We start from the raw sequence: 25,649 nt of genomic DNA, 5'->3' as shown, positions 1-25,649 counted from the left end.
AAATGAAGCAGAATTTCAGTCTCAGTGCGACGACCTAAGCAAAAAAGGAAGTCTCCTACCATACTTGGGCAATTTTTGTCGACCAGTTTATGTTTGATGTTGTGCTGTTCAGTTTTAGTGTACTGCTTTACGCTGCCATATCAGAAGGATCAAAAGTACTTTTATACTATTCCAGCACACCTTCCATAAACTTATAAGCGTCCACGCTGTGTGATGCTGAAATAGGATTTCAGCTTGCAGAACACATTTGATGAAAGAGTTAGATACTGAATCTATTATTCTGCAACTGCATTAAACTAGTATTGACATGTTACTTTTCTGGGAAAGGCAATATCTGAAGGTATCAGCAGAGGAGGTTACAGGGTGGCTGCAGAGCTTCCTCTCCGAACCACTTCCTGATAGCCTTCTCATCTTCACTCCAGATGGCTCATCTGTGTTGGTCAAATACCTGTGCTGAGGATGTGAAGAGCACTCTGAAGGCCTTTGCTGTATTTCGTCTCATTTCTTTTTTCCTTCCTCCTTGGACGGGACACGAGCTTTGTCTGTCCATCCAACCAGTTGTACCACATCAGACTCAGAATACTGAGAATAAGAGGTGAAATGGTTTTGTCTGCCAAGCAGCGTAATCTGCAGCAACACATGGAGGAGATGAGTCATTTACTGGTAATTTGTGTTCTCCTTTGACACTAACACGCGTCAAGGGTAATCAGATTTTAATTTGTGAACTAAAGACTGAATAAAATCCAGGTGTTAAGGCACCCAAGATGTCTTGAAGATCTTTCTATAACATCTGCAGCAAAAGAAGTTAGAAGTAGACGGTACATTTGCAGTCAAATCGTCACAATCTAAACAGCCATGTGTTGATTTTGGACAGCCAACACTGATATGTGATTCCTCTGAGCTGCTTTAATCAGTTCATACATCTGAATAGATTCTGCATTGAGTGTACTCAGAGCCTGTGAATGTGACTGAGATAAATATATTTTCTGTTTTGGCTCATGTCTGATTATGATATTGGATGTTTAGATCAGTGGGTTTAGAGAATGAAGGAGGTTTGAGATTAATTTGATCCGCAGTTTATTTTTAGCGTTTCAGTTGAGACCATATATTCTTAGGTCCCAGTATTCAAAACTGAATTACAAATTTTGTTTTCATACCAAGCTCGGCAATCTCATCTTACATCATCTATGCTGATGTTAACATGTATACATATGCAGACAATCCCTCCTCAGCTTTATAATTGCATTACAGCTGTGGTTGTGATATTGTAATAATGAAAAGAAAACCCTCCAAAAAACAAAAATCTCTTTGAAAGATAAAAATAAGAAATACAGGTACTTTGGCCTTGTCCAATAATAAATCAAAAACCAAAGTGTAATCCAGTAATTTGTGTTGTTTATGGGGAGTTACATGCTGTAACTCTTACTTAACTGGGCTAGTGATGAGCTTATGATGTGTTGTTAAGCTTATTTATTTATTTATTTATTTATTTATTTTTACCTTTGTACAGATCCAGGTTAGCTGTGTGCTAAATTGAGCTAATGGGATGCTGGCTCTAGCTTCATAGTTAGTGTACATTCGTGACAGTGCTATCCATCCTCTTATCTACTCCAATGTAACCTACACAGAAGGTCGTCTCTACAAACTGTGTCAAGTTTTACTTTATAATAAAAAAGTCTCTGGCTATTTAGCTGCTAAATAGCTAAAGCTTGTTTGAGTTCCTTGCGTATAATTTTCACAGGCCTTCACAACTTAATACCCTACGTCGGCTGTTGACACCTTAATTATGGCGTTGTCCTCTACATCCCCCTGCTATTGCCTGTTTCTTCTTAAATGGGAAAACTCTATTTCTCTTATTAAGTTAAATTGATTAAATTTATTAAATTCCTCTTAATTATCATGTTCCCAGTGCTTAGCATACATGCAAAACCCATGGCATCTTTTATCTTGGAATGAGAACAAAACTGCTGAAGATGAAAAGCAAACTTTCTACAACATAATGAAGATAACTCACTTGGTGGGAATCCACTTAGTGAGAAAAGTTTTGTTCTTTTTTTATTTTTTTTTTCCTTCAGAGCATTTTTTGGACTTTCTTCCTCGGTGAATCCCACAGTGGTGCAGCCAACTCAAAGAAATGCTTGTTTTGTAAAAGTCCTTTGGAGTCTGGATCAAAAGCATTTTCATAGCAACTCAATCTGTGATTGAAATATTTAATACTGGCACCATGCCTCATGCAATCTCTCTCTCAGTCATGCTGCCGCTTGCTTCACGTGCTGGCGTTCCCTTTCCCTTTACATTTTGTTCCTCCTGTTTTCTCCTTTGCTGTTCCTCCATCTCTCATCTCGACTGTCCCACGTTTATTCTCTTCCTCAAAGCCTATCTTGTTGCATTAATAATCCACCCTAATGTAGAGTGGATGTGGAGATATAAATAAGGCACTGTACATATATATATATATTTGATCATCTTCCGGACCTTTGACCAGCAAATGAAAGCAGCTGTAGCGGCTAATATGGGCCTGTGTTTGGAGCTGCTGCCGTGACTGAGCTGTCGTCTCAGAGAAAATAATGGAGGTAGTCGGAGAAAAAAACAGAGTGTTTTTGCCGCTCTTCACATCTCTTTCATCCTTTGCATGTGTGATAAGCTTCTGAAGTGCTGTGTTTTTTTTTCTTCTTCGGCTTTTTCCTCGTTGTGTAAATATGAATATGGAAAGAAGTGTCAGGATGTTTTGGGGGTAGCTGTTGACATCAGAGAAGTTGCAGCCTACTTCCTGGAAGTTCACTACTTAATGACTGTATATGTGTGTGTGTGTGTGTTTGTTTTTTTTTTTTTGCATATGCCAGGGACAAGACAGATGATCTGATGTGCTTTTGTGTTGTTGAAATCATCAGCTTAATGCAGATCTCTCGCATAAACACAACAGCAAGGGGTCATTTCACTGTTTCAACAGCGCACAGGCTTTGTTTCTCCCTCCTGTTTTCCACAGGACCACTCTGCTGATTAGGCTCAATGAAGAGAAATCTTGGACGTCTGCAGATAACTCAGCATGATTAAAGGCCACCTAATAAACTTTGACGAGTTCTGGTGTCAGAACGTATTAGCTGCAGCGAACTGAGTTGGTTCGTGGTTACGACTGAGCTGGGCGCCTCGCTCCAAAGAAAGGTTGAAGGAGTTTACAAAAACAAAATCTAATGTGGCACACTTGTTTTCAAGAGCAGCGAGTGAGGAGCAGGTGGTGCTGATTGAAACACCTTGTCACCTCCAGTGATTAGCTATGCCTGAACTTCAGTGTGTAATAGCACATCTCATCTCCTGCATAATTGGCTCTCCTATTGATTAAATAACATATGCAGTTGCCAATGTTTGTTTAGGAACTCAGGAAGTTGAAGTTCTTGAACTTTAGAGGTTGGGGTGTTAAACGTCCTCTCCTGCAGGGGGGTTCGGTGTGAAAGGCAGCTTTGTGATAAAAGGAAAGAGGCAAACACTTCAGATTTTCTCTGCGCTGTTTGGTGTCATCAGTTTTTAATGCATAACACATTCTGAGAGCTATTTTGTGATCATTTATTTCTGTGGCATATTCGGTTTCCCTTCACATACCTCATCCGTGTGCAGTTAAAAAGTGATTTACTAGAATATGTTTTGACAAACTTGTAACGTGTCTGAACTTGTAGGTTTTCAGGTTTCTCAGTCAGGACGTGAATCTGCTTTGTGGAGTAAATAATTAAACCAGCAGGAACTATCCCGCTAGCTTATTTTTTAAATCCTCATTCTCCATAAGTTTTGTGTTGTAATCACAAGAAAAGTTAGCAAGAAATCAGTGGGACGGTGGCTAGCTGCCAACTTAAGCTCTGCATCAGAAGTATGAACCAACCTTAACTTAACATGGTTTGGGATTATTGGATGGATTATTCCTTTAGTTGTAATTTGACTGGAGGTTTTTTCTTTTATGGCGTCAGCAGATTCTGTTGTTTCCTTGAAACAGCACTTGATGTTAGTCACTTAGCTTCCCTTCCTGTAGCAGCTAATGAAACAATAGCGGACTACCTACTGTGTGTCTGCACATGCTGTACAATGAACACACACACTTTTCACCTTATTTCTATCATGACTTGAGAATGAAAGTGCGGGTGGGAGCTCTGTTGTAGATGTTCATGGACATGGTGGAGTAAAACCTGTGACTCTCCTTTAGCGGGACAGGCGTTTTCCTACAATACACCACCTGCACCACTTCTCTCCGGGCCTATGTCTGTTACCTATAGATGGCAGTGTGTCCATGAGCCTCAAGCTTGGCGTCTATTGGTCTATAATGGTGTGAGGAGAGGCAGGCAGCCACTGACAGGCCTCCGTAATGTGGATTTACTGTAATGGCCTGCAAGGAAATGAGATGTACACTGTTAAATAGTTTGGAAAGACATCTTGCTCTGCTCGGCTGTGGCCTTACCTCGCTCTGTGAGCCAGCGAAACACCAGACCAGATCATTGATTTGACAAAGGCTTTGACTGATGATACTGGTGAAGAAGTGGGAGGAGAGGACAAAGAAGAAAAGCCGTCACAGTCTGTCTCTCTTTTTTATCGCTGCTCTTTTGTCAAGACGTGGGATGAAGTGATCTGAACCTGTTGATAAGGTCGTGGCGGCAGAGGGTTTGTCCATTAACGCTCGCCGTCGACACATGCTCATGTGCTCCCACCACGTCTGCTGTGAATGTGCCACTTCTTTCTCCCACCACTATCTCTTTAGTCCTTTTACTTTTGTCCTTTTAGTCACAATTAAGGCTGCCTTTTGTTCCTGAAGGTCCTATGCTGCCAGTGGTCTGTGTCAGTCTCCTCATTCATTATGGATCAGAAGCAAGAGGAGTAAGACCTTCTGGGTGTTTTAATAGAGAGAAGTCTTAGAGATTTTCTTCTGTGTCTGGACTGGATGGGATTGGATGATAGTGGTTTTGATGATGAAACTGATCATGGTGAAGATAATGACAATTTTCAACATACAGTGGGCTCCAAAAGTCAAACATACCTGGGTTCATGCACTGATTTACCTCCCATAGTCTTTTGAAGTCTTGGAGGGTCGGTTTCATGTAGACTGACTTTTTCTTTTCCTTCAGTAAACTAATAATCAGATAGAAATTTAAATTCCTTCATTGTGCCATTTCTTTTCTATCTTACATAGGACTGATTTGCAATGGATTCTGGGAAAATAAAGGCCACTGTGTCAGTGTTCAGTGAACAGAGCGTTGTCAGATAGTGCATGCATTTATGTACTGTTTTTAAGGTATTTGGCAGGTAGGCTGCTGGAGAAGCTGCCACAGTTCATCTGTGGATTTAGTCTGTCTCAGTGTCTTCTGTCTCTTCATGTAATCCCAGACTGACTCCATGATGTTGAGACCAGGGCTTTGTGGGGGCCAGACCATCTGTTGCAGGACTCTGTGTTCTTATTTCTGAAGATAGTTCTTAGTGACTCTGACTTTGTTTGTTCTCATTTTTATGATGCAGGATGAATTTGGGCCCAATCAGAAACCTCCCTCACTGTACTATGTGATAGAACCTCAGCATCTTAAGTGCCTAAAACTTTTTCACAGTCCTATATATAGTAAATATAGTAAATGTTGCCTTATTTTTTGATGAGGTGAAAAATAAAAAATTTATAGAAAAAAATAAAGAAATCTTATGGCACACTGTCTTTTTCTGCATCTCTTTGGCAGCAGTTGTCTTACATTTTGAACAGGTGTTAATATTTAATTCTGTGTAGCACACGGGTCTTGAGTCTGGGAGCCTTTCAGAGGGTCACTGCAGACTGGAGTGGATAATCCCAAGAAATACAGATACTCTTCATGTGACCGCCTCTCAGTGTGTGGTTTCTGCCTTGGACTGGATGTGTTGAATTGTACCTCTGAAGCGAGGGCTGCCCTGGCCTTCCCCTTTTTTCACTCATTGTTCTGACTGATGTTTTCCCCTATTGGTGTGTGTGTGTGTCTGTGTGACACTTTCATGGCACTGTCCTTCTCCTTTACCTCTGCTGATCCTATTTTCCTATTTACAGCCTCTGTGGCGTTGCTCTCTCTCTCGCTTTCTGTGCCCCTCTTTCTCATTATTGCTCCCTTTTCATCTCATTCCCTCTTTCACATCTTACTCTGTCTCGCTCTGTCATTTTCAGTAGCCTCCCTCTGTCACCATCCCTCTGGCTTTCCCTCAGCTCTAAAATAGGAAATGCCTAAATTACACTTGCTAATAGGTTGCAGCAGCCCTGTTCCCCCCCGTCATCTTCTTTTTAATTTAGTGTTAGGGATAGAACACATTTCATTTGATACTAAATGAAAGAATTGGTCTTGTCAGCTCATGAGGAACGAGGAAAAAAATCTTCTCCTCTCCTCTCCTGTCCTGTCCTCTTCTCTTTCCTCCAGATGGGTACATCAATTCTTAATGCTCATTCTGTCCCCTCCTGCCCCCCTCGGTGCACAAAACCAGAGCACAGGGCACCGGCCCAAACGCTGTGTTTCTTCACCCATATAAAACACCTACAAGAAAATCTTGTCTTTTCTTATTAAATAAACACTCCCATAATACCTGGTCCAGATCCTCATTAAAAGGACTTCATGCAGTGCGCACACATCAACAGATCATTAACATATTAACATTTTAAGACATTAGAATAACTTTACTGTGCAAACAGTGTTTTTTTATATTTGGTGCTGATGGGTCTGTCTTTGTGAGAACTTAACTTTAAACATTAAAAGGAAAATCAGTTTGTCCTGTGCAAATGGAAATAAAAGAGAAACTCACAATGTCAGATAGTGAAAGGAAAAATTAGTTCTGTCATCCACAACCAAAAGAAATAAACATCCTCTCTTAGTGTTGGAAACACAGGCTTTAATTATGACATTGCAGCGTTGAAGCAAAGTTAAAGCTGCAGCAAGTAATTATTCTCAACAAAAGGCAATTTAACACAACTGTAGGAAAAACTCGCCTTTCAGCTTCGTATAAAGTTAATCAGAGAAGCAGTAGACGGTAAACGTTTAGTCTTTTTTCTTACTTTCTTTGACTTTCCCTTTAGTGCCATCATAAGGTCAACATTTCACTTTGTCCAGCATCTGTAAGAGATATAAGATGTTGAACATGGCAAACTGTGTACCTGCCAAACATGGGTTTGTTGGTATTGTCATTGTCACCATCGCCACCATTAGCTTGCTTGTTATTTGACAGATAACATAAATTATCATTTATCAAAATAGTCACTGATTCATCTTCTGTTGATCAGCTGATCAAATAGTCAGCTCTGTTCAACAGAGCTAACAGCACATTAGGTCGGTGTTCGTCATCACTGACATAATGTCATTTGTTTATCACAGTTAAACCAATGTGACACAGTCTGCTAGTCATGTCAGTCTCTCTTGCATTACTCATTATTTCTCAGCAACACTTCCTGGCCTCATAAGTGTAGTTTCCTTGTATTTTCTGTCAAACTGGCAGGGGAGTCAGTCGAATCGCAGTAGATGACGTTACCTCAATGTATGTATGGGCAGCGATCCATGGCAGACAGGATGTCTAGACGTGCTCATTTGTTACTATGGCTTCATGTTGCCTTTTAAGTACACAAGAAACTCGGCCGCTGTACACCTGTAAATGTCAGGGCTAGATGTTTTCTGGTTGCATAGTTACATTTTTGTCTGCCATGGTGATGTATGACATGTGTTTTCACATTGCCTTTAGTATCCATTTTCTGTGTTGGCTTTCGCTGTAGTTTGGTACAGACGGGGAGAGTCATACATGCTGTTATTGTGAGAGCAAAGTGACTGCTCTGACCAGAATTCGAACTCTCCACTCCTTTTCCATCCTACAAGTATTTTAACCTTTATTTCACCAGGGAGGGCTGGCTGAGGGCTGGCTGAGCAGACAGCTCTTTTTTCATAAGCCTCACACTAAATCTTTCCTGCCCAATGCAGCCAGTCTTTTACTGCATGATGCTTTCATTTTCTTTCACTAAGGGCACCTTGTCGATACTTTTTGAGAGGTGGGATTATATTAACTTTTCCCACCCAGATTTTTCCATTTTATCCTGAATTCAAACCTTTTAGTCCTAAAAGAGTCTAAACTTTTAGGCTTCTTAAACACTCTCTCTAACCTTCCTTTACCTACCATCTAAATGTGGTTTAGAGGTTTTGCTACACACGGTTTACACAATGTAGTTTGTTAAAAAATTGACCTGTTTAACCTTTCTCATTAGTCGTCAGTGCTAAATGGTAGTTGGACAGTGGGCGTCTCCAAACGAATGGTCTGTGTGATTAAATTGGATATTAGCAGCGCAGGTGCCCTTTAACAGCACAGAGACTATTAACACAACAACAAAAAAGCAATTAGATTGACTTTTTAAAATGGCAGTCAATTAGCAGAGCTGCTTCGCTGCATGGTGGGTGAGGTGTTTGTGTGTGGGGGGGGGGCTAATAGACACTCAGGGATGGAAAGGAAGTTCTTTGGCTGCCTTTGCTTTCAGTGACGGGAGGAGAACAGATCCTGGGTGGCCGCTGACGTTGTCAGGAAATTAGCTGTTCTGATGTCAGAGGGGGAGAAACGTCAGATTACAGCTCGTCATTTGATTTAGTTTAGACTAAATCATCATTTTTATATGCTGTGAATTCTCTAATAGTGGCCGAGGCTTTCATTTACCTCCGTGAAAACTAGGCCTTTCTTTTGAACAGACTTATATAACCGACAGGCTTTTTACTCCTGCTTTTCCTTGTATTCCACTTAATGCAAACTCATAACAACCTCCAAGTTTTCTTGATGAACAGACATACCGATCTCTTTCACCAGTTTATTTTAGTCCTTGCTCTTTTCTTTTTCTGTTGGGAAAAAACAGCAGAAATGTGGAACAACTGGCATGGGTGAATAAAAAGGTTAACATTAGGAGCTCAGAGCAGCAAAATGCCGTCTTGACTGTTATTGTAGCAACTGGCTTTTTGTCTGTACTGGCAAATTTATGGTTCACCAACAAGACCTCATGCTCTGACTCTTATTGCCACTGTTAAGACTTCTGAAGGAGATTTGCATATCTAACCTCACCCATTAGATTCTTTTTTCACAATTCTGTATAGTTTACTGACGCTGATGGTCCTTTTTTAACTCTTAAGAAATGTATTAAAACATAGCTTACTCGTGGACTACACTGTCTTTGATCCATGTCTGTCCAGTCTCAGCAGTACACCGAAGAACAAAGGAAAAACCTGCTGAAAGCACTTTTTGCAAGATGCTACAAAGATTTTTTTTAATCTTACAAGAAAAGTTCTCCTTCCCTGCTTTCACACAGTGTCTTTGTTTGTGGCTTAAAACAGTTTAAGCTTTTGTTCAAAGTTTTGTTGCGCAGCCATCTGTCTTTGAGTAATGTCTTCTGTCAGAACAAAGAGAGGGCCAGATTGACAGTCAGGGATTGATTCTTATCCTTCACATTTCAATGGAGGTCTCTTTGAATGCTATTTAAGTTTGTAAGTTGGGAAATTCAAGTTTGTTACTTGATGTTTCCAGTGTTTTGTGTACTGGTTGATGATATTTAACCTAAAGAACACTTCTGCCTGTGGAGCCCTGTCTGTTTGTTATTCATGGGAGAAGTGCACAGCTTTAAAGAAAATGATGAAAAGCCCACTCTTCTCTCCATGCAAATTAAAGGAGTTTACTCTCTGGCACTGTTCATACCTAGCACTAAGATGCGTGATGCGATCACGAGTGGACAGCTCTAATCACGTCAGTTTATATCTGGCATTAAAATGCATCCCCACATGCGTCTCGAGTGACCACTTGTGATCGGGCCTCACTTCCCCCACTCTAAACACATGCAGCATTTCTCTTTACAGACCAAATGCATTGTTGTTTTTAACTGGCGGGAGGCAGCAGTGCGCTGCCTGTGCCTAGTCTGCGGGAAACTAGAAGAAGAATGGAAAGAAATCAAAACAACACAGGGCAAGTTCCAGGTAAAGTTTACCTGGATTTGGTTTACATGGTAAACCAAATTGCCCAAGATGTTTGACGCACTTATATCTCGATGTCTGTTGACTTGGACTGGGCTGGGTCTCTGGGCCTTTCAGGGCCTTTGGGTCTGTGGCAAATGTTCAGAATATCAAGGAGAGAAAAGCCTTTTACAGAATATTCAAATTACTACAGGGCAATGAAACCTGCATTGAAACTTACAGCAAAGAAATTCATTTAAACTATTTAAATGAAATATGAAATCATATGCAGACATATACAGTATTTCATGCGTAACTAATCACAAGTTCCTGCATGGTGTGTTATGTGCGTAGTTTTGTAAGTCACTCAAATGGGTGCATATTGTTTGTTTGTGAGCCACTTTGTAAAGCAAATGGCTGAACACGGTGTACGTGAGCATTGTTTTAAGTAAACTGGTTCACCGTTTGCATGTGATTGGTTCTGTAAATGTTCTGTAAATGTTTTGTCATGCATGAGTGTCGGGGTATGTGAGCGCTCTGTGAATGCTTAATAACTCTTTTAATAGGTTGCAGCGGATTGAGCTGTGTTGCTTTCCAGCTGAGACACTTTTGGGTCAGAGATTTTTTTTTTTTTTTTTTTGTCTAATAATTGCTTAGAACAAAGGAATAATTAGGTTTTCTTCTTTCTCCTGCTCAAAACACATACGCGCTAACGGACACAGGTACCTGAACACACATTCCTCTCCTCTATTCCATTGACAAACCTTTAAAATACACTGACAGAAGAAAGAGAGATCGTTGCTTCTGGAACAAGCTACAAAACAAGTGAAGTACTTTCAGGTCAAAGATTTAGAGGAAACTCAATCTTCTTAATGTGCACCGATAATGTGACTTTTAAACAGAAGCTTTGCTTTTACTGAGCCCGGATAAGAAGCGATTGTCGCTCCCTTGAAGCTGCCGTGCTAACCTATTTGTTGAATGGAGCTGGTCATGCTGTGCTCAAGGTGGAGACTTGAAAAACCCAAATTCAATTACAACATCCCCCACAGTGTTTCTTTGCTCCGGAGCCTTTTTATCTTAGCGGTACAATCATATCGTGTACTGAAGTTGGATATGAGTCACGAGTAATGTGGCAAGTTTTATTTTATTTAGATAAAATGGACTCATGATCATTTCCTGGCAGAAAAAATGCAAAATTTAGGTGACAAAGACTAAGTTGTATAATTTCCTTTTCCCTATTTCTGACTTTATTGCCTAGAACTCCACATTATGCTGAGGTGAAGTAAACCAACAGTGAGTGAAGAGAGAAAACATTTCTATTATAAATATGATTCCAAAAAAAAAAAAAGTTTGGACCACCATAGCAAAATGGTTTATTTTTCTGCTGCAGACAGAGTTTTAACACAACTGAGTTTCCCCTGTGGAAACTTAAGCCATCAAGGTAGTAAATATGCACTGAATGAAGAAAGGTTTAATTTTGTAAAATGAGATTTTGCATGGCCAATTCGGAGAAGTGAGCTGGGCTGTTTTGGATTCTGTATGTGAGCGTGTTTGTGTCTGTGTCTACCCCATGTGCCTGTGATGTGTCTGTGCATGGATGACACTGACAGTGACACATGCACACGTTCATCCAATTTTTGTTCTCAGTCAGATTATGAGCCTTTATGATTAAGCCCCTTACAGGCCTTTATGCGCCCTATAAATATTTATTAAATCATTCCACTACACATCATCCGAATATTGATCGCACGCCCTTCCCCTGCATGAGCAACGTCCTGTCTTATCATTTTCATCGCACAGTGCTGCACCCTGCTTGCATGCGGCTGTATTCTGTAACCTCTGGGAATGTTCATGTAATGCTGAGAGGTGTGAAGGCTAAACAAAGGCAGGGTACTTCAGATTAGAGCAGATGATAAAATGAAACTTTAATAATCCCTGTGGAGAAACTGGGTCATTGCAGAAGTGAAGGATAGAAGACGAGAACAGAGCAAGTGGAGACTTGAAGATAATGCAAGTAATTACAACCAAAGAACATTCTGTGCTGAGGGTAAAACACAGAATGGGTCGAGATAGGGCGTATTTGTTGGCGGCGTCAGCCGTTAAGAAATGTGATGTTCATTTGGACAGAGCTTGGAGCATATGCTCAAAACATATGTTCGAGGGATGCACGCCAAACCTTGTCATCACATTCACAGGTTTGTTTAGGCACATCTAACTGCAGCTTCCAGTTTGAACTGTGAACTGTGTAATAAAGCAGAAAAGCCTCACAATGAGCTTGTCAAAAAATGAACAAGTGTTGAATGCACATAGCAGGTTGCAGCTTGTTCAGGTCACACTGACGGGCTTACTCGGATTATGCGCTTGTCCAAACAATCAGCCCGCTGATTTGATCAGTATTGCAGTCGACGCACAGTTTGATTGCAGGCCGAATCTCTCATTATAGCCTCACCGTAACATAATCAGATTTAATCGTCTGAGTCCTTAGAAGAGCATTGGATGAACTTTATTGATCCTGGCAGCTAAATTGGGTCATTACAGTAACGACTATTAGAAGTGTATGTTGAAGGACACAAAACAAACTAATTTTCTGATTCTCTGTTGATCCCTGACGGAGAAATTAATGTTTGACCAATATTTTAGTTCACCCAATTCCATATTTAATGCAAAATCAATATAGTATGTGATATGTTATAGCCTTAATAATATAGTCTTCTTGCAGTTAGTATGTGAGAAATTAAAGTAATTTATGGTTTTGTACAAAGATGAAATTATGAAATGTGCAGGCAACGATTTGTGTCAAATGATGACATTGACAACAATCCTGATACCAGTGACTATTTATTTTCTTTTGTTCTACGTGTCAGTGACCAGTGTCTCACAATAAGCTGGATTTAGCATACTGACAGGTTTGAGTACACTACAAATTTGTTTCTTTTTCACTTTGTACTCACTGCAGTCTTATAGTATCAGCTTGAAAATCACTTTTCAAAGCCTGAGAACAGTTTAACAAGCAGGTGCCTATTTATACTTTGCAGATGCAGTGTTTTTGCTTAAAACTGCGTTTGGAAGTGATGTGGGCATGAGAGGAGTGAGAATGACCCAAAGCAGTAAAGTTTCAGCAAAAACAATTTGCTTAAAGACCCTAAAAGGCTCTGTAGATCTTAGCAGAACTGCGTTGTCGAGTGCTAATTTTTTTCCCTTGTTGATTTAACAGTATTGATACATGCATCTTTAAACGAGGTCATACAGCAGTGGTAGTGGTTGCATAGATAAAATATTAAAATAGAGACGAATATCAAATCTTAAGCTGCTGTTGAGTCTGTTGACGTGTTATTGACTGTTCCCACAGTATCACCAGCAAAGAAAAATATTCACTGACACACTGTTGCTGTTTTCTTGCCTTTACAAATGTTCTGCATGAGTCATGCTGTCATGTCACCAGCCCTGCGACATCTCCTTACTATGAATGACTGTTTAATAGGAAATGTTTGTTCATTAATATTCCTTACCATCTGCCTATGTATGATTTTATGATGTTTGTCTAATAATGAAGTGTTAAGCTGAAAACAATCTTTGACTCTAACAAGACATTGTGTTAAGGCAGCTGGTCAGTGCACAATCACAAGGCACAATCAGGTGAAATCAGGATATTTTGCGCCGTTAAATTTCCAGGAAATTGTTTTCAGATTTCTATTCAAAGGTTTGGGACATAATTTAACCTGGTGTGAGGTGTGAGAAAGGATATTCTGGGGCAGAGGAAAAAGTGCTTTCAACCACTTTCCACCTTTTGTGTGATTCCGGGCTGCACACTGGCTGTAGTTTGGTCGTGAGAGATGCTAGATGATAGTGGTTTGCTCTGATTGGAGCTATTCTGGACACTTCCAAGAACAGAGCAAAAAAACAGAAGCCCAAAGAGAACTCTTGAAATGAAAGTAGAGCATGCACACAAACAGCCAGATGGTTTTGAAATGATAGGTTTGAGTGTGTGAGTGTGTGTTGTACGTCTGTAGGTACATTTTTATACATACAGAGCTCTTTCTGCTGTGAATATGAGCTGATAAGGCAGTGAAAACATTGGCGTGGAGCAGGGTGTTGTAGTTTCACGTGATAATGCAAATCATGTAAATTGAATTTGTTTGATAGCTTGTTCAGAAGACAATCAGATGCTCTCAGATCGAGCCCGTGTCATTTATTCACATTCCTTGGTCTCCTTTGTTCAAGTCAAATCCCTTTACTTAATTCAAACTACAAGACACTGCTCTCTCGCTTTACTCATCTTTTCCCATCATAATTGGGGCGGCTCCTTTCACGCCACATCAGACAACTCAAGGATGCTTCAGGGACGTGTGCATGGTGTGTATTTGTGTATACACGTGTGTGATCGGCATGCTGGTGGTTCTTCCCTCACGATCAGCAGGCCTCTGAGGGAGCCGGGTCAGCATTGAGCTGCCCTGATTGGAGCCATCAAAGTGAGGAGAATAGCGATTTCCACAGTTTCTGCCTCGTGTGTGTGTGACTGAGAATCTTGTGCCGTTTGTCCCACGTAACAGGAGCAAGCTGGCCTGACCCCCCTCCACCCCACCCCACCCTTGTCCTCTCCATACACATGCATGGAGTGATACACAAAGGCTTGTGTTATCTGAAGGAGGCGAACGGGAGAAATGAACTATGAACGATTAGAAAATGAAAGAAGATTGCTTTTGATTAGCACTCGTTAATTAACTCTGCCAGCCGCCTGTCTGCTCCCTAGCCAGCCCATCAACAATGTATGGTCTGACTGCGTTATTAACTCAACTTGTGTGTGTGTGTGTGTGTGTGTGTGTGTGTGTGTGTGTGTGTGTGTGTGTGTGTGTGTGTGTGTGTGTGTGTGTGTGTATGAGGAATGCATGGTTATGGTTACACGCATTGTTAGCGTGGCAAGGCACAAAAACATTTTTTTCTTCTTTCTCTTGATTTTTGATTGTGTAGTTTTATAATGAAAAACAGACGAACCTTGAACCTCAGTTTGCTTTGACGTCTGTCTGTGTGTGTGACGCTCGCCTTTGTGGTCCAGAATTTACTCATGTTGTGAGGACCTACATCTGTTTATACACTCACATTATGGGGACAAAAAGCAAGTCCCCCGTAACGTAGATCCTTTGTTTTCAGTAGTAGTTATGGGTAAGGTTTGAGTAAGTCTCCAGGAACGGAATGTAAGTCAATGTAATGTCCTCTGAAGTCATGCATACATGACTGAGCGTGTTGATGTGTGTGTATGTGTGAAAAATGTTTTTATGCATGTTCTCATTGATATGCATGGTGGAAAGTGGCTGGCCTTCACAACATGCATGATTAGTGGTACGGGACTGCTCTGACACCACAGCACAGTGAGCTGCCAAGTGAAATTGAATGGCAATGGATGATTGATAAAGGGGAAAAAGAAATTAAAGGAGAGATGAGAGATTGACAATGAGGAGGAGGATGAATGCATAAGGAGTGAGGAGTGAGGAAGATTTCAAAGGTAAAATAAGTATGAAGAGAAAGGATGAATGAGTGTGAGGAGATTGGAAGAAAAATGCAACACAGACAAGAAAAAAAACTAAATCAATACTTCATAGAGAACTGAAAAACAACAAAAAAGGGGCATGTTTTTAAGTGAAAGGAGATGAAAGAAAGTAAAGGGCACAAAAACAAAAAGAACAAAGGATGGGAAGCAGGAGCTGCGAGGGATGGAGTGATTTCATAAGGAGATAAGATATGGAAGACGAGATTCACAAGAGCCCCAATTTCACAGTGGTGTGAGTGCCGTGGGTTTTGTGCTGTTACGGCATTACAAGGAGCGCTTCACTTGATTGCGCATTAGTCCCATTGTGGTGGGAGCCCAGCGCATGTTTTATTTAGCGGGCTCGCTCGGGCTCGGCTGGAGCAGGGTGGACGCGTGTTTGTTCTGCAGCCTGCTGTTTGCTCGGGGTCGCCGATGCAGGGCCACGTCTGCTTACTGCTAATGGACGGAGCAGCATTAGTCAAGTGTGTCAGCCTCTGCCCCGCTTTCTCCACAACTGGCACCGACGTTATTATCAACCCCGTCAAAGCTTCTGCTCTGGAGAGGATATTTCAGGCTTTTCTCGATTTCACAGAAGTCTTAAGTGAAATTTCTGTTTTCTTGCCCTTCTGCATTTCTTGTGCGTGATACAGAGTAGGTTGAATATGAACCCGCTGCTAATGGAAATGCTTATATGGTCAAACTGAATTAAGCCGACTCCTCTCGTCTCTAACCCGTCCTTCCAGCTGGTAGCAACAGCAGGTCACAAGGGAGAGGAAATGTCGCAGCTCGTCCATGTTTCATCCTGTGCCATCCCCGTTCTGCTGTGAATCTTTCTCTTGATCTCTTGACCTGCAGACAGTAGGCACTTTTCAGCAGCTTGCCCTCGACGCCCCGGGCCAGATAAATGAGGAAGACTTTGCTTCAGACAGCAGTTTGTTCGGGAACGAGCTGTGATGTCCATCTGCTCTGAGGTTCAGAATTAGAATAATTTTAATCTGCAAGGGAAAACAACAACAACATGGAAAATGCAGTGAATGGAAAATTCCAGTGACATTTAACGTCATGATTACTGGGCACAAATAAAAGTGCCATACTAGACACTGAAGACCTTTATTGATAGCCTTACTTACCTCATTAAAGATTTGTTTAACAGTAAAGATTTTCCCACCTTCTCTCCTAAAAACAACAAAAGGCTTGATATAAGGTCATTCACCACATGTAATGACTTGGTTTTGTTGCTTTTCTGTCTCTTTAAGCGTCTTTCACTCCACCTGCTGTCTCTGTCTTTCTCTAATTTAAGATCTCCCTTGTTCTGAGGGGAATCCACTGTATGTATGTGTGTGTACAGTAGACCATTATCTATGTATGATAGCCGTCTTGCCGCTGCTCACTCAGCTCTGTGCTCCTGGGAGTCTGAGGAAAAACGTCAAGAAGAGAAAGGACGGAAGCCTCTGAAACGACAAGACTTTTGTAATCAGCAGTGACCTGAATCTGTTATCAGTGGAAAGCCTTAATTACATGGTGACAGTTGTCTGGCTGATCTGACTGGATTCTGATCACATTACGTTCTGGGTGCATTTATACCTTCCATACGGTGTGTTTTTCTTTACTCTGGAAGGGATATCCAGAGACAGAGACCGGTCGTGTGAACAATACATCATTAATGCTGTGTTGGTGTGAGTGTGTCTTCTCTGCCAAGGACAAAAAAACATTGGGAATTAGTCATAGTCTGTCGATTTGTTGACAAAAGGTCTCATCCTAGTCTGTAACTGGGTCCTCTCGCCGTTTGTCAAAAAATTAGAAGAAGAAGGGTGACCCCATGGCTGAGGAGTTAAAGCCTTGATCATACCTGAGTACGGACTTGGACAGTGAACAGCAGGGGAGTCTCCGTGTGCAGCCACTTACAACAGATGCACTGCAGAAAATATGAGGCTGATGTCCTGACGGCAAAAAGAAAAGCTCCTGTCTTTGTTGGATTCAGCTGAACAACATGAGAAAGTCCCATGCAGAAAATGGTGTGTGCAGCAGCTTAATAAGAATAGGATCAAAGACAGGGAATATAAAACTCTCTGTTATTTTCTGACAAAAGTCCTCAACCAGATGTGACTCTCATGCTGTTTTACGTATTAAATCAGAAGTTCTGAACTGAAATTAAACACAGATTATAATGTGTTATGCTCAAAATGGTTTTAGCCCGACGTGAAACTGAAAACAAAAAAATTCAATAATGGAACATGACGTGTGTCATGACATAACGGTTGTATGTTGTACATTATGAAGCAGTCTGAGACCAGTTTTGAATTTGGGGCAGTAACAATAAACATGAATTATAAAACTTTAAAGCATGAAACTTTACCAGGAGCCACTAAAGCTACTTGTTTGAACACTTAGTCCAGTTTGTGGGAAACTCTCCTCAGTGTGTGTGTGTGTGTGTGTGTGTGTGTCATCGCTTCTCCACTAAACTGGCTCATTATCTCACACACTGTGATCATTAGAGAGACGACTCCAGACGCACACACCCAGGTGAAAACCCATTTCTGGGATGCAGACTTCTGGGAATGGGACAGCACGCTACAACACACACACACTCCAATAAACAGTTTTATAATATGATCCAACTCTGCAGCAGTTGCATGTGTCATACAGTGCATGGTTCAACATTTGTGAGGTTTTCTACATAGCACACACACACATACACACATGCAGCTGCTAGGGAGTGTTGCTCAGTTAGTTTTGTTATTAGAGACCAGCTGTCTGCCCAATTTCCTTGAGTCAGGAACATCTGTGTGCACCACCCCCCCCTCCACACACACCCCGTTCGCCCACACACCCCGTGTATGTTTCATTATTAAGAGCCTATCAATGTGACAGGTAACAGAAATCCAACTTAAGGGGGGGAAAAAAAAACTCAGAGCTGAGGCAAATTGGTATCGCAAGAGCAACCATCAGCAATCCTCTGTGTTTGTTTGTGTGTGTGTGTGTGTTCCAAATGTTTGTTTGCTATCTTTCTGCCACATTTTCATGTGTGTCTGTGTCTCTCACTGTGGACAGGCACCGTTCAGTATATTTTTACAGTGTATAAATATACGTGTATATGTATTTATATTTTCATTTTGTGTGTGAGTGAGTGTGTGTGAGTGTGTGTGTTCATGTATGTGTACAGGCTGCTGACTGAGGTGTATAGTACAGTGCTATTGGTGGGCCAAAGATAAGCTTGGGGATTGCTGTGCCGCTGGGGCCTTTGCAGGAGCCATGATAATGCGTTTCTGTCAGCCTCTGTATACAGTGGATGTGTGTGTGTGTGTGTGTGTGTGTGTGTGTGTGTGTGTGTGTGTGTGTGTGTGTGTGTGTGTGTGTGTGTGTGTGTGTGTGTGTGTGTGTGTGTGAGTCCATGTGTACATACAGCTGTGTATATTTGTGTGCAGGCTGTTTGTGTGTGCGTGCAGCCTTCTTGCTATTCCAGTAACTGTATGTTGTAGCATAACCAAACTTTGTTGTTTTGATTTGAGGCCTGTATCTGTGTGTGAATCTGTGGGTTTTTTCCATTTAGAGGTCTAAATTAGTTCTGAAACATTCAAACTGAATCAATGAGGTGATAACTAATTTAAAAAAAAACTAACAAAAAGAAAAACAAAAAACAAACAACAGCAATTTAAGTAATTAGTTAAATAGAAATGACAACTATTATAATTTGCACTTTACCAAAATAAACTGAATCCCTTTGGTTTATTAGTGGTGCAGTGTAATGCAATGCACACTATGGACCTCTATTTTTAATTGTTGTTCAGAGCAAATAAGCAAATTCAACACCCTTAAACATGTTTTCATAAAGATATATGACTCAAATAGTCAGGAGGCAGCAGCAGAGGGTCAGAGAAGCAGGTTTGTTAAGGGAACATCACCTCTTTGAAATGAAGAGCGCCTCTTAAGACCAGAAATGATAAAGTTAATTTAAAACTGAAGTGCTGAAAATTTGTTTTTAATTAAGAATGTTCCTGACTGTGATTCCTGTTTTACCGTGGCTTCACAAAATATTCAGACCCCTTCACTTTTTGCACATTTTATTGTGTTTTCATTTCATTTTAAATTGATGAAATTCCCATTTTTTGTCCATCAGTCTGCTCTCAGTAACCCATAACGACAGTGAAAACATGTTTTTAAAGATTTCTGCTAATTTATTAAAAATCAAAAACTGAAATCTGTTATTTACAAAAGGATTCAGAGTTTTTGCTGTGACTCCAAACCATGCTCAGGTTCATCCTGTTTGTTTTAACTCATGTGAACTTGATTGGAGTCCACCTGTGGAAAACTGAATTGATTGGACATTTCAGTTCAGAAAGACACATATAAGGCATATACACAATTCACACTACATCTCCACCTGCCATGAAATCCAAGGAACTCTCTGTTGAGCGTTCCCAGGAGAACCGTAGCTTCAATCTCCAGGATTCCTCGTACAGTTGCATAGAGTATTTCAAAGTCGATGTACAATTGACATATTCACACTGAGAACCGAGAACATGGTTCTCTTCATTTTCAAAACTCTATATAATTTTCTCCTCAAAATTATTCTCACCCTCCACCATGATGATTTCCAATGAACTGATGGAAAAGTGGTTTGAAAATGTTCAAAAGCATGATTTTTTTTTTTCGTCACTATAATTTGATCCAGTACTTTTCCCTCAACAAGTATTTCCCAGTTGCCTCTGAGTAAAGCATTAAACCATTAAACCACCTTGGTACCATGCTGGTACCCTCAATATGTCAGTGCTCTTATTTGTGTACCTGTACCTCCCTGTGATTCTCAGGAGCTTTTCCCTCCAGGGTCCTGTCTATTTGGAACTACAATGAGCCGGCGTCTTTCGTCAATACCTGCCTCACTCTGTCTAGACATTCAGACACTTGCTCGGGGTTCACCCTTTATCTAATCACAGTCCAGCTGTATATTTTTTAAAACTCTTCCCCAAAGAACCATCACCGCAAGTTTATCTGAGCTCTGAGCAGCCTTTAGACAAGCTGAATTTCTATCCCTGTACTTTACCTCCTCTCATTCTCTTTGTCTCTGCTCATATCATTCTCCCTGTCTCTTCTTCCTCCCAGCCTCAGTTTGCCTAGGTGTTAGCTGTGTGCAGTAGCAGCAAAGTAACCGCGTTAATTTGCTTTTGCTGAGGTGAAAAAACAATCCATCTTCCACCCACCCCTCTGAAAATCGACACAGAGCTTCTGCTTCTAAGTTCTGTTGGTTTTGTTTTGTTTTTTGTTTTTTTTGCAGAGGGAACCCGATTAGTTGATGTTTATGGGCTCAGCAGCAGCGCTTTAGGCTTCGCCATGATGATGTTAGCTGGTTAGTGAGCTACAGTAGTGCAAAGAAACTGTCTGAACAGAAAGTCAGAGTAAAACAGGCGATGATGAGAGAAGGGGAGTTTATCATCTTGACAGAGCAGAAAGAAGTTTTCTGGAAAAGAAAAATGTCAGTGTGTTACAGCGTTTTATATTTTGTACGTACAAGCAGGTATGCACACATGAAACTAGAGGATTTGTGTGCTAATGTGTTCCTTTCTGTGGATGTGTGTTTGTATGCCTCCCCTGCCTGATTATGTGTTTTTTCTTTTAGTTTTTTTTTTTTTGGCGATGGTGCATGACTCATATCTACTCCAGTGTGTGACATTAATTAAATAAAATGGGGATTCATGGCTCTTTCCTGGCTGGTAATGTGTATATTATATAGATCTGCTGCTCCCTGTGTATTGTTCTCTCGCTGCTAAAACAAAGGCATCAAACAGCCGCAGGTGTCACAGCTCATCTCAGACGACATAATGTGCATAATTAGCAGAAACCCACTGTTTTTAATTGGTTGTTCTCTCTCTCTCTCTCCCTTTCTGCTGCAGCCCTGTCAGTGTTGCGGTCAAGCGAAGACCAGGCCCCCGTCCCGCAGAATAAGTTCATGGGTGACATCGAAGAGCTGGCTGCCAGCTATGAACGCAAGCTCATCGAGGTGAGAGCCGTCTGTTTTTTTTGTTCTTCAAATGTGTGTTAGTCATGATACCTGCTGAGGAGGTGCCACAGGTCTCTGTTCCAGAAGTTCATTTGTCTCGGTGGGAAACAAGTCACTGTAAACTGCAGGGTTCTGCATGCACCACATTTTAAAAGCACTATCTACAGCACTTAAAGGAACAGATCAACATTATGGAGAATACTATCATTCACTCTCTTGCTGAGAATTTGAGAAGAAGATCAGTATTGTGAAACTGGAGCCAGGAGATAATTAGCTTAGCATAGCTCTTGCTTCATAATTACAGTATAATACAGGAAAGAGTGACATAAGTCACATTGCTCCTTGTTTCAAAAGTAGATTCTTCCATCTAAAGTTTGAGTGGTTTTTTTTTTCACTGAAAAAAGCTTGAAGAAAACATGATTTTCCATCTGCACTTCACTTTTTCTATCCCCTGCCAGTGCTAGCACCTCAGATCTTCTCTTTGCTCAAGAAGAGCAAGGCAGTTCAGTAGATTTCTGTCCAAGTCTGACCTGCTGCCACACAATGTAAAAAAAAAGAAAAACACAGTGTAGGATCCAATAATCTTGTTGGTTGATGGTAATTTAATTTATATGAGGTAATGACTTATTGATGTAGACTGGGGCAACGCATTTGGTCATACCTGAATCGGTGCGTTAACAAAGAAAGTTAAAGAAAGAACAGTAAGGTGAAGTTTTCTGGCCTGTGAGAGCCCTGCAGGGAGTGGGAAATTCTCACAAGCTCCTTTATCTAAATAAAGCAGAGACTTGTACTTTTCAGTTGCATTGATTTGAACTATTCCCTGAGCAGTTTCTTCTCAAATGTATTGATTTCAGTGCGTGGTGAGGCTCTCTAATAATTGGACATCAGACATAATGTTTCCAGCTACATGAGGGATGGTGGGAGTTGTGTCCAGTGTCCTGTCAGATTGACCAATGAGGTAACACTCGCAGCGAGAGTGACATTGGCAGAGGAAAATAAAGGCAAATGTCTGTGTATTCTAATGGGTAGAGAGGTGTGGGAGGGCGTCTGCATGAATAATTAATCCATGGTTTTATATTTCTTTAATAAGAAATAATTCCGCCTGTGTTTGGCCAAACTATGTTCTCACTTATTTATGCACATGTATGTGTGATGCATTTTTAATGGTGTTTACTTATTTATTTGTTCATTTGCTTGGCTGTCAGTCTCGATTGGGCTTTCACAGAGAGCCTGGAGGATGGTAGCGGGACACAATCTCACTGCAAGCTCTCCTCTGGACCCAGGCCAAGCAGGCCTTGATGGCTGTGTTTAATTAAGTCTGTCATGCAGAACACAGGTGTTCTCCTTTTCCCTGATATGTAACGAGTTTTCTAGCAGAAATATTGTGAAATGTGAAAGTGGCTGCAGCGGCAAGGCTAGTGCTGGCTCTACAGCTCAAAGAGCCACAGGGAAGAGAGAAGAAGAAAGACGTGCCGCAGACAAGAGATGCAGGATGTTCTCAGTATTGTTCACCACCAATCTGGTTTAATAGGAGTTGCCATAATATTCAGAGGGACGGTGGAAAAGTGTTGTAACATTCGTACGAAACGGGGGGAAGACAGATAAAGGAATGTAGAGAAATGAGGTGTGGCTTTTTATGTAGTTAATAGTATCTTAGTGTGTGTACAGTGCTGCATCTGTGTGTGTTCATTCTCTCGGTCCTGATGTGAGGATTCAGAAATTGTGCGGTTTACATGAGTAGCTGTCAGCACTCCTGATTCAGCTATCTCGCCTCAGCTACTGAGACAAAATCTGACCGAGCAAGTTATTGATTTTTGAAAATGTCACATCGAGCCTTGTTGGATACATACAGGCCTGCCCAGACACAAATAAATATTGGACAGGGCTCAGCCTTCATTAACCTGGGAAATACGCCTGTGTTTGTGACCTACTTCAGTTTTAATTTAATGATGCTAATGCATTGTATTGACTTTGTCTTTGTTTATATTTGAGCCAAATCTCAAGTGGCTCGATGCTCTTTTCCTGCTGCATCCTCATCTGTTCATGTGTCCTGTCAGGCTGTGCGCTGTGCATGGGTCCATGAAAAGTAGCACAATGAGTTATTTGAATGGAAATCGCTTAAGGTGACAGGACACAATTTTCCTATTGGCCACTGTCGGCCCTTCAACTGCTGATGGCCTCAGAATTTGGGGGTGGTGGTGGGATTTTAAACATCACCCATGTGATGTTTTGTGAAAAGGTACAGCAGATGAGTGGTACATTGTGGGACATTGTGCAGGGCAAAGCGTATCCCTGAATGTAGCCCTTCACTGCCTGTTCAGCTGAAACTGCTGATTGCACCATTCAAGCAATCAGATATGATAGTTTAGATGCTGATGAGGCAGAGGAATAAAAGACTTACTTTACTGATTTAGTTTGGCCACTTGTGGGCGGCAGAACAAGCTGCAAACACATCAACATATAATCACTGCATAAAATTATTATTGCAAACAGTTGCTAATTTACACATCCAGTTAAATATTCACTCTCTACGCCAGCTCTGTTTTGGTTTTCGCCGGCACATGAGGGAAATATCTGGGTCTGATCTTCCAAGTGCTCCACTATGTTCACCAGATAGTCACTAACTTTGTCTGCCTGCTGTTTGGTGCTGGGCAGGTGGTAGTGTGCAGTGTAGTGGGTCTATCAGATGATAGACCCACTGCAGATCCATTGTTGATATAAATCAGCGCAGTTTTAATTCAGCTGCTTCTGTGTTTGTATTTGCTAATAAATGAAGAACGGTATCAGTGGTGTAGTATCCATCCTTTCTGATTTGTGAAACAGCTGAACCTCATGTCACAGCTGCTTTTATAGCTGTGCAGTGAATAATACCTGAATTGTGTCTGCCCTTTGAATGTCAGGGATCTGTCCTCCTGATTTTCCTGATCATCTGTTTTGTAACAACCTCTTACTTTACTTTCGTCCACCCGTTAACCATTATTTAACCAAACTGACTAAGAACGTGAACTGTTGCACAGCAGTGACTTGCGGAGGAAGCGTTTATTTTTACCCTTTGATGATTCCTGGATCTTCTTCTGCCGCCTTCTTGCTCGCTTCTTCATGCTTCTTACTCCCTCCCCTCACTCCTTTAGCTCCTCTCCTCCACTTCTCAGCTGTGACAGTGACAAAGTGATATGAGGTGCGTTCACGTACGCGTGCGTGCATTCACCAGGTGTGTCAATCCCTGTCGCTGTCTGGATGAGTGGGATTTCTTACACAAATCAGCATGGATACTTGATCTCGGTTGGGTTTAAAAGTGGGAAAGCACTTCAGCGCATCCCAGTGGACCGGTGTCTGTCGGAAATGAAAGAAAAGACAATGAAGTGATGAAATGAGTGAAAGATGGATTCAGAGAGAGATAAAATCAAACAGGGAAGAAAGTGAAATTGCAACAACTCGAGGGGATAGACACATAAGCATTTTAATTTTCATCTTTATTGCGTGGTGCTTTTTGTTGTGTGTGAGTAATAAAAACAAATTACATAATGCAGTTAACATGTCCGCAGAGATTTCTGAGAAACAGCGAAGCTGCATGACATTGATCTGTGAGGCTCGAGCGATAAGGAAAGGGTGGGCAGGTAGTGATGTAACATGTCCTCTTATCAGTTCTCACAGGCTGTCGGTGTCAGGGTGAAGGTACACAGCACACAACGGCCTCTCTGCACCCATCGGCCTGCAAATCGCTCACACTCACCAGCGTGCGACTGTTCGTTTTTAATTCAGTTTTTATTCAGTTTTTTTTAAGCAGAGGTGATAGCTGCATGGATGTGGCCTTTTGTTATCAAATCGTTATTGACCTTTGTGCTATTTTTTTTTATTCATATGCTATAGAACAATGCGTGGAACACCGATGATGGTGCTGTCCATATTGTTATTGTTGATGCTTTTCAGGTGTCGCACACACACACGCACACACACTCACACACAGAATGGATTTCCAAAATAAATGAGTCAGCCTCTGTGGGGTGAGATGAAAATCATGGAGGAGGGAGTTGTAGAAAAGAAAAGAGGGTTTTCTCAGTTGTGGTTTCAGATGAAACACACAAAGAGCAGAGACTGCCCGTCTTCAGGCGCTTCAGATTTTCAGACTCCTCTGAAATCGTTCAAGCCACTTGTGGCCAGTGTCAAAGACATGTTCAAGGACACCTCTCAAGTGAGG

The 25,649-nt window shown here is 41.3% G+C and overlaps 1 protein-coding gene across 3 annotated transcripts in view; it reads left to right on the top strand.

Moving 5' to 3' along the window:
- The window catches only part of snx29 (sorting nexin 29), a 107,053-nt gene that overhangs the window by 34,973 nt on the left and 46,431 nt on the right, over positions 1-25,649 (top strand). For all 3 annotated transcript variants that reach the window (XM_041066947.1, XM_041066948.1, XM_041066950.1), the window contains exon 15: positions 21,345-21,451. In XM_041066947.1, coding sequence (XP_040922881.1) covers positions 21,345-21,451 — 107 coding nt within the window. The remainder of the gene's footprint in view (positions 1-21,344; positions 21,452-25,649) is intronic.

The sequence above is a fragment of the Toxotes jaculatrix genome, chromosome 21, assembly GCF_017976425.1.
Source record: "Toxotes jaculatrix isolate fToxJac2 chromosome 21, fToxJac2.pri, whole genome shotgun sequence".
Taxonomy (NCBI): Eukaryota; Metazoa; Chordata; class Actinopteri; family Toxotidae; genus Toxotes; species Toxotes jaculatrix.
The sequence above is the reverse complement of the archived record's forward strand: the minus strand, read 5'-3'. Positions and strand labels throughout refer to the sequence as shown.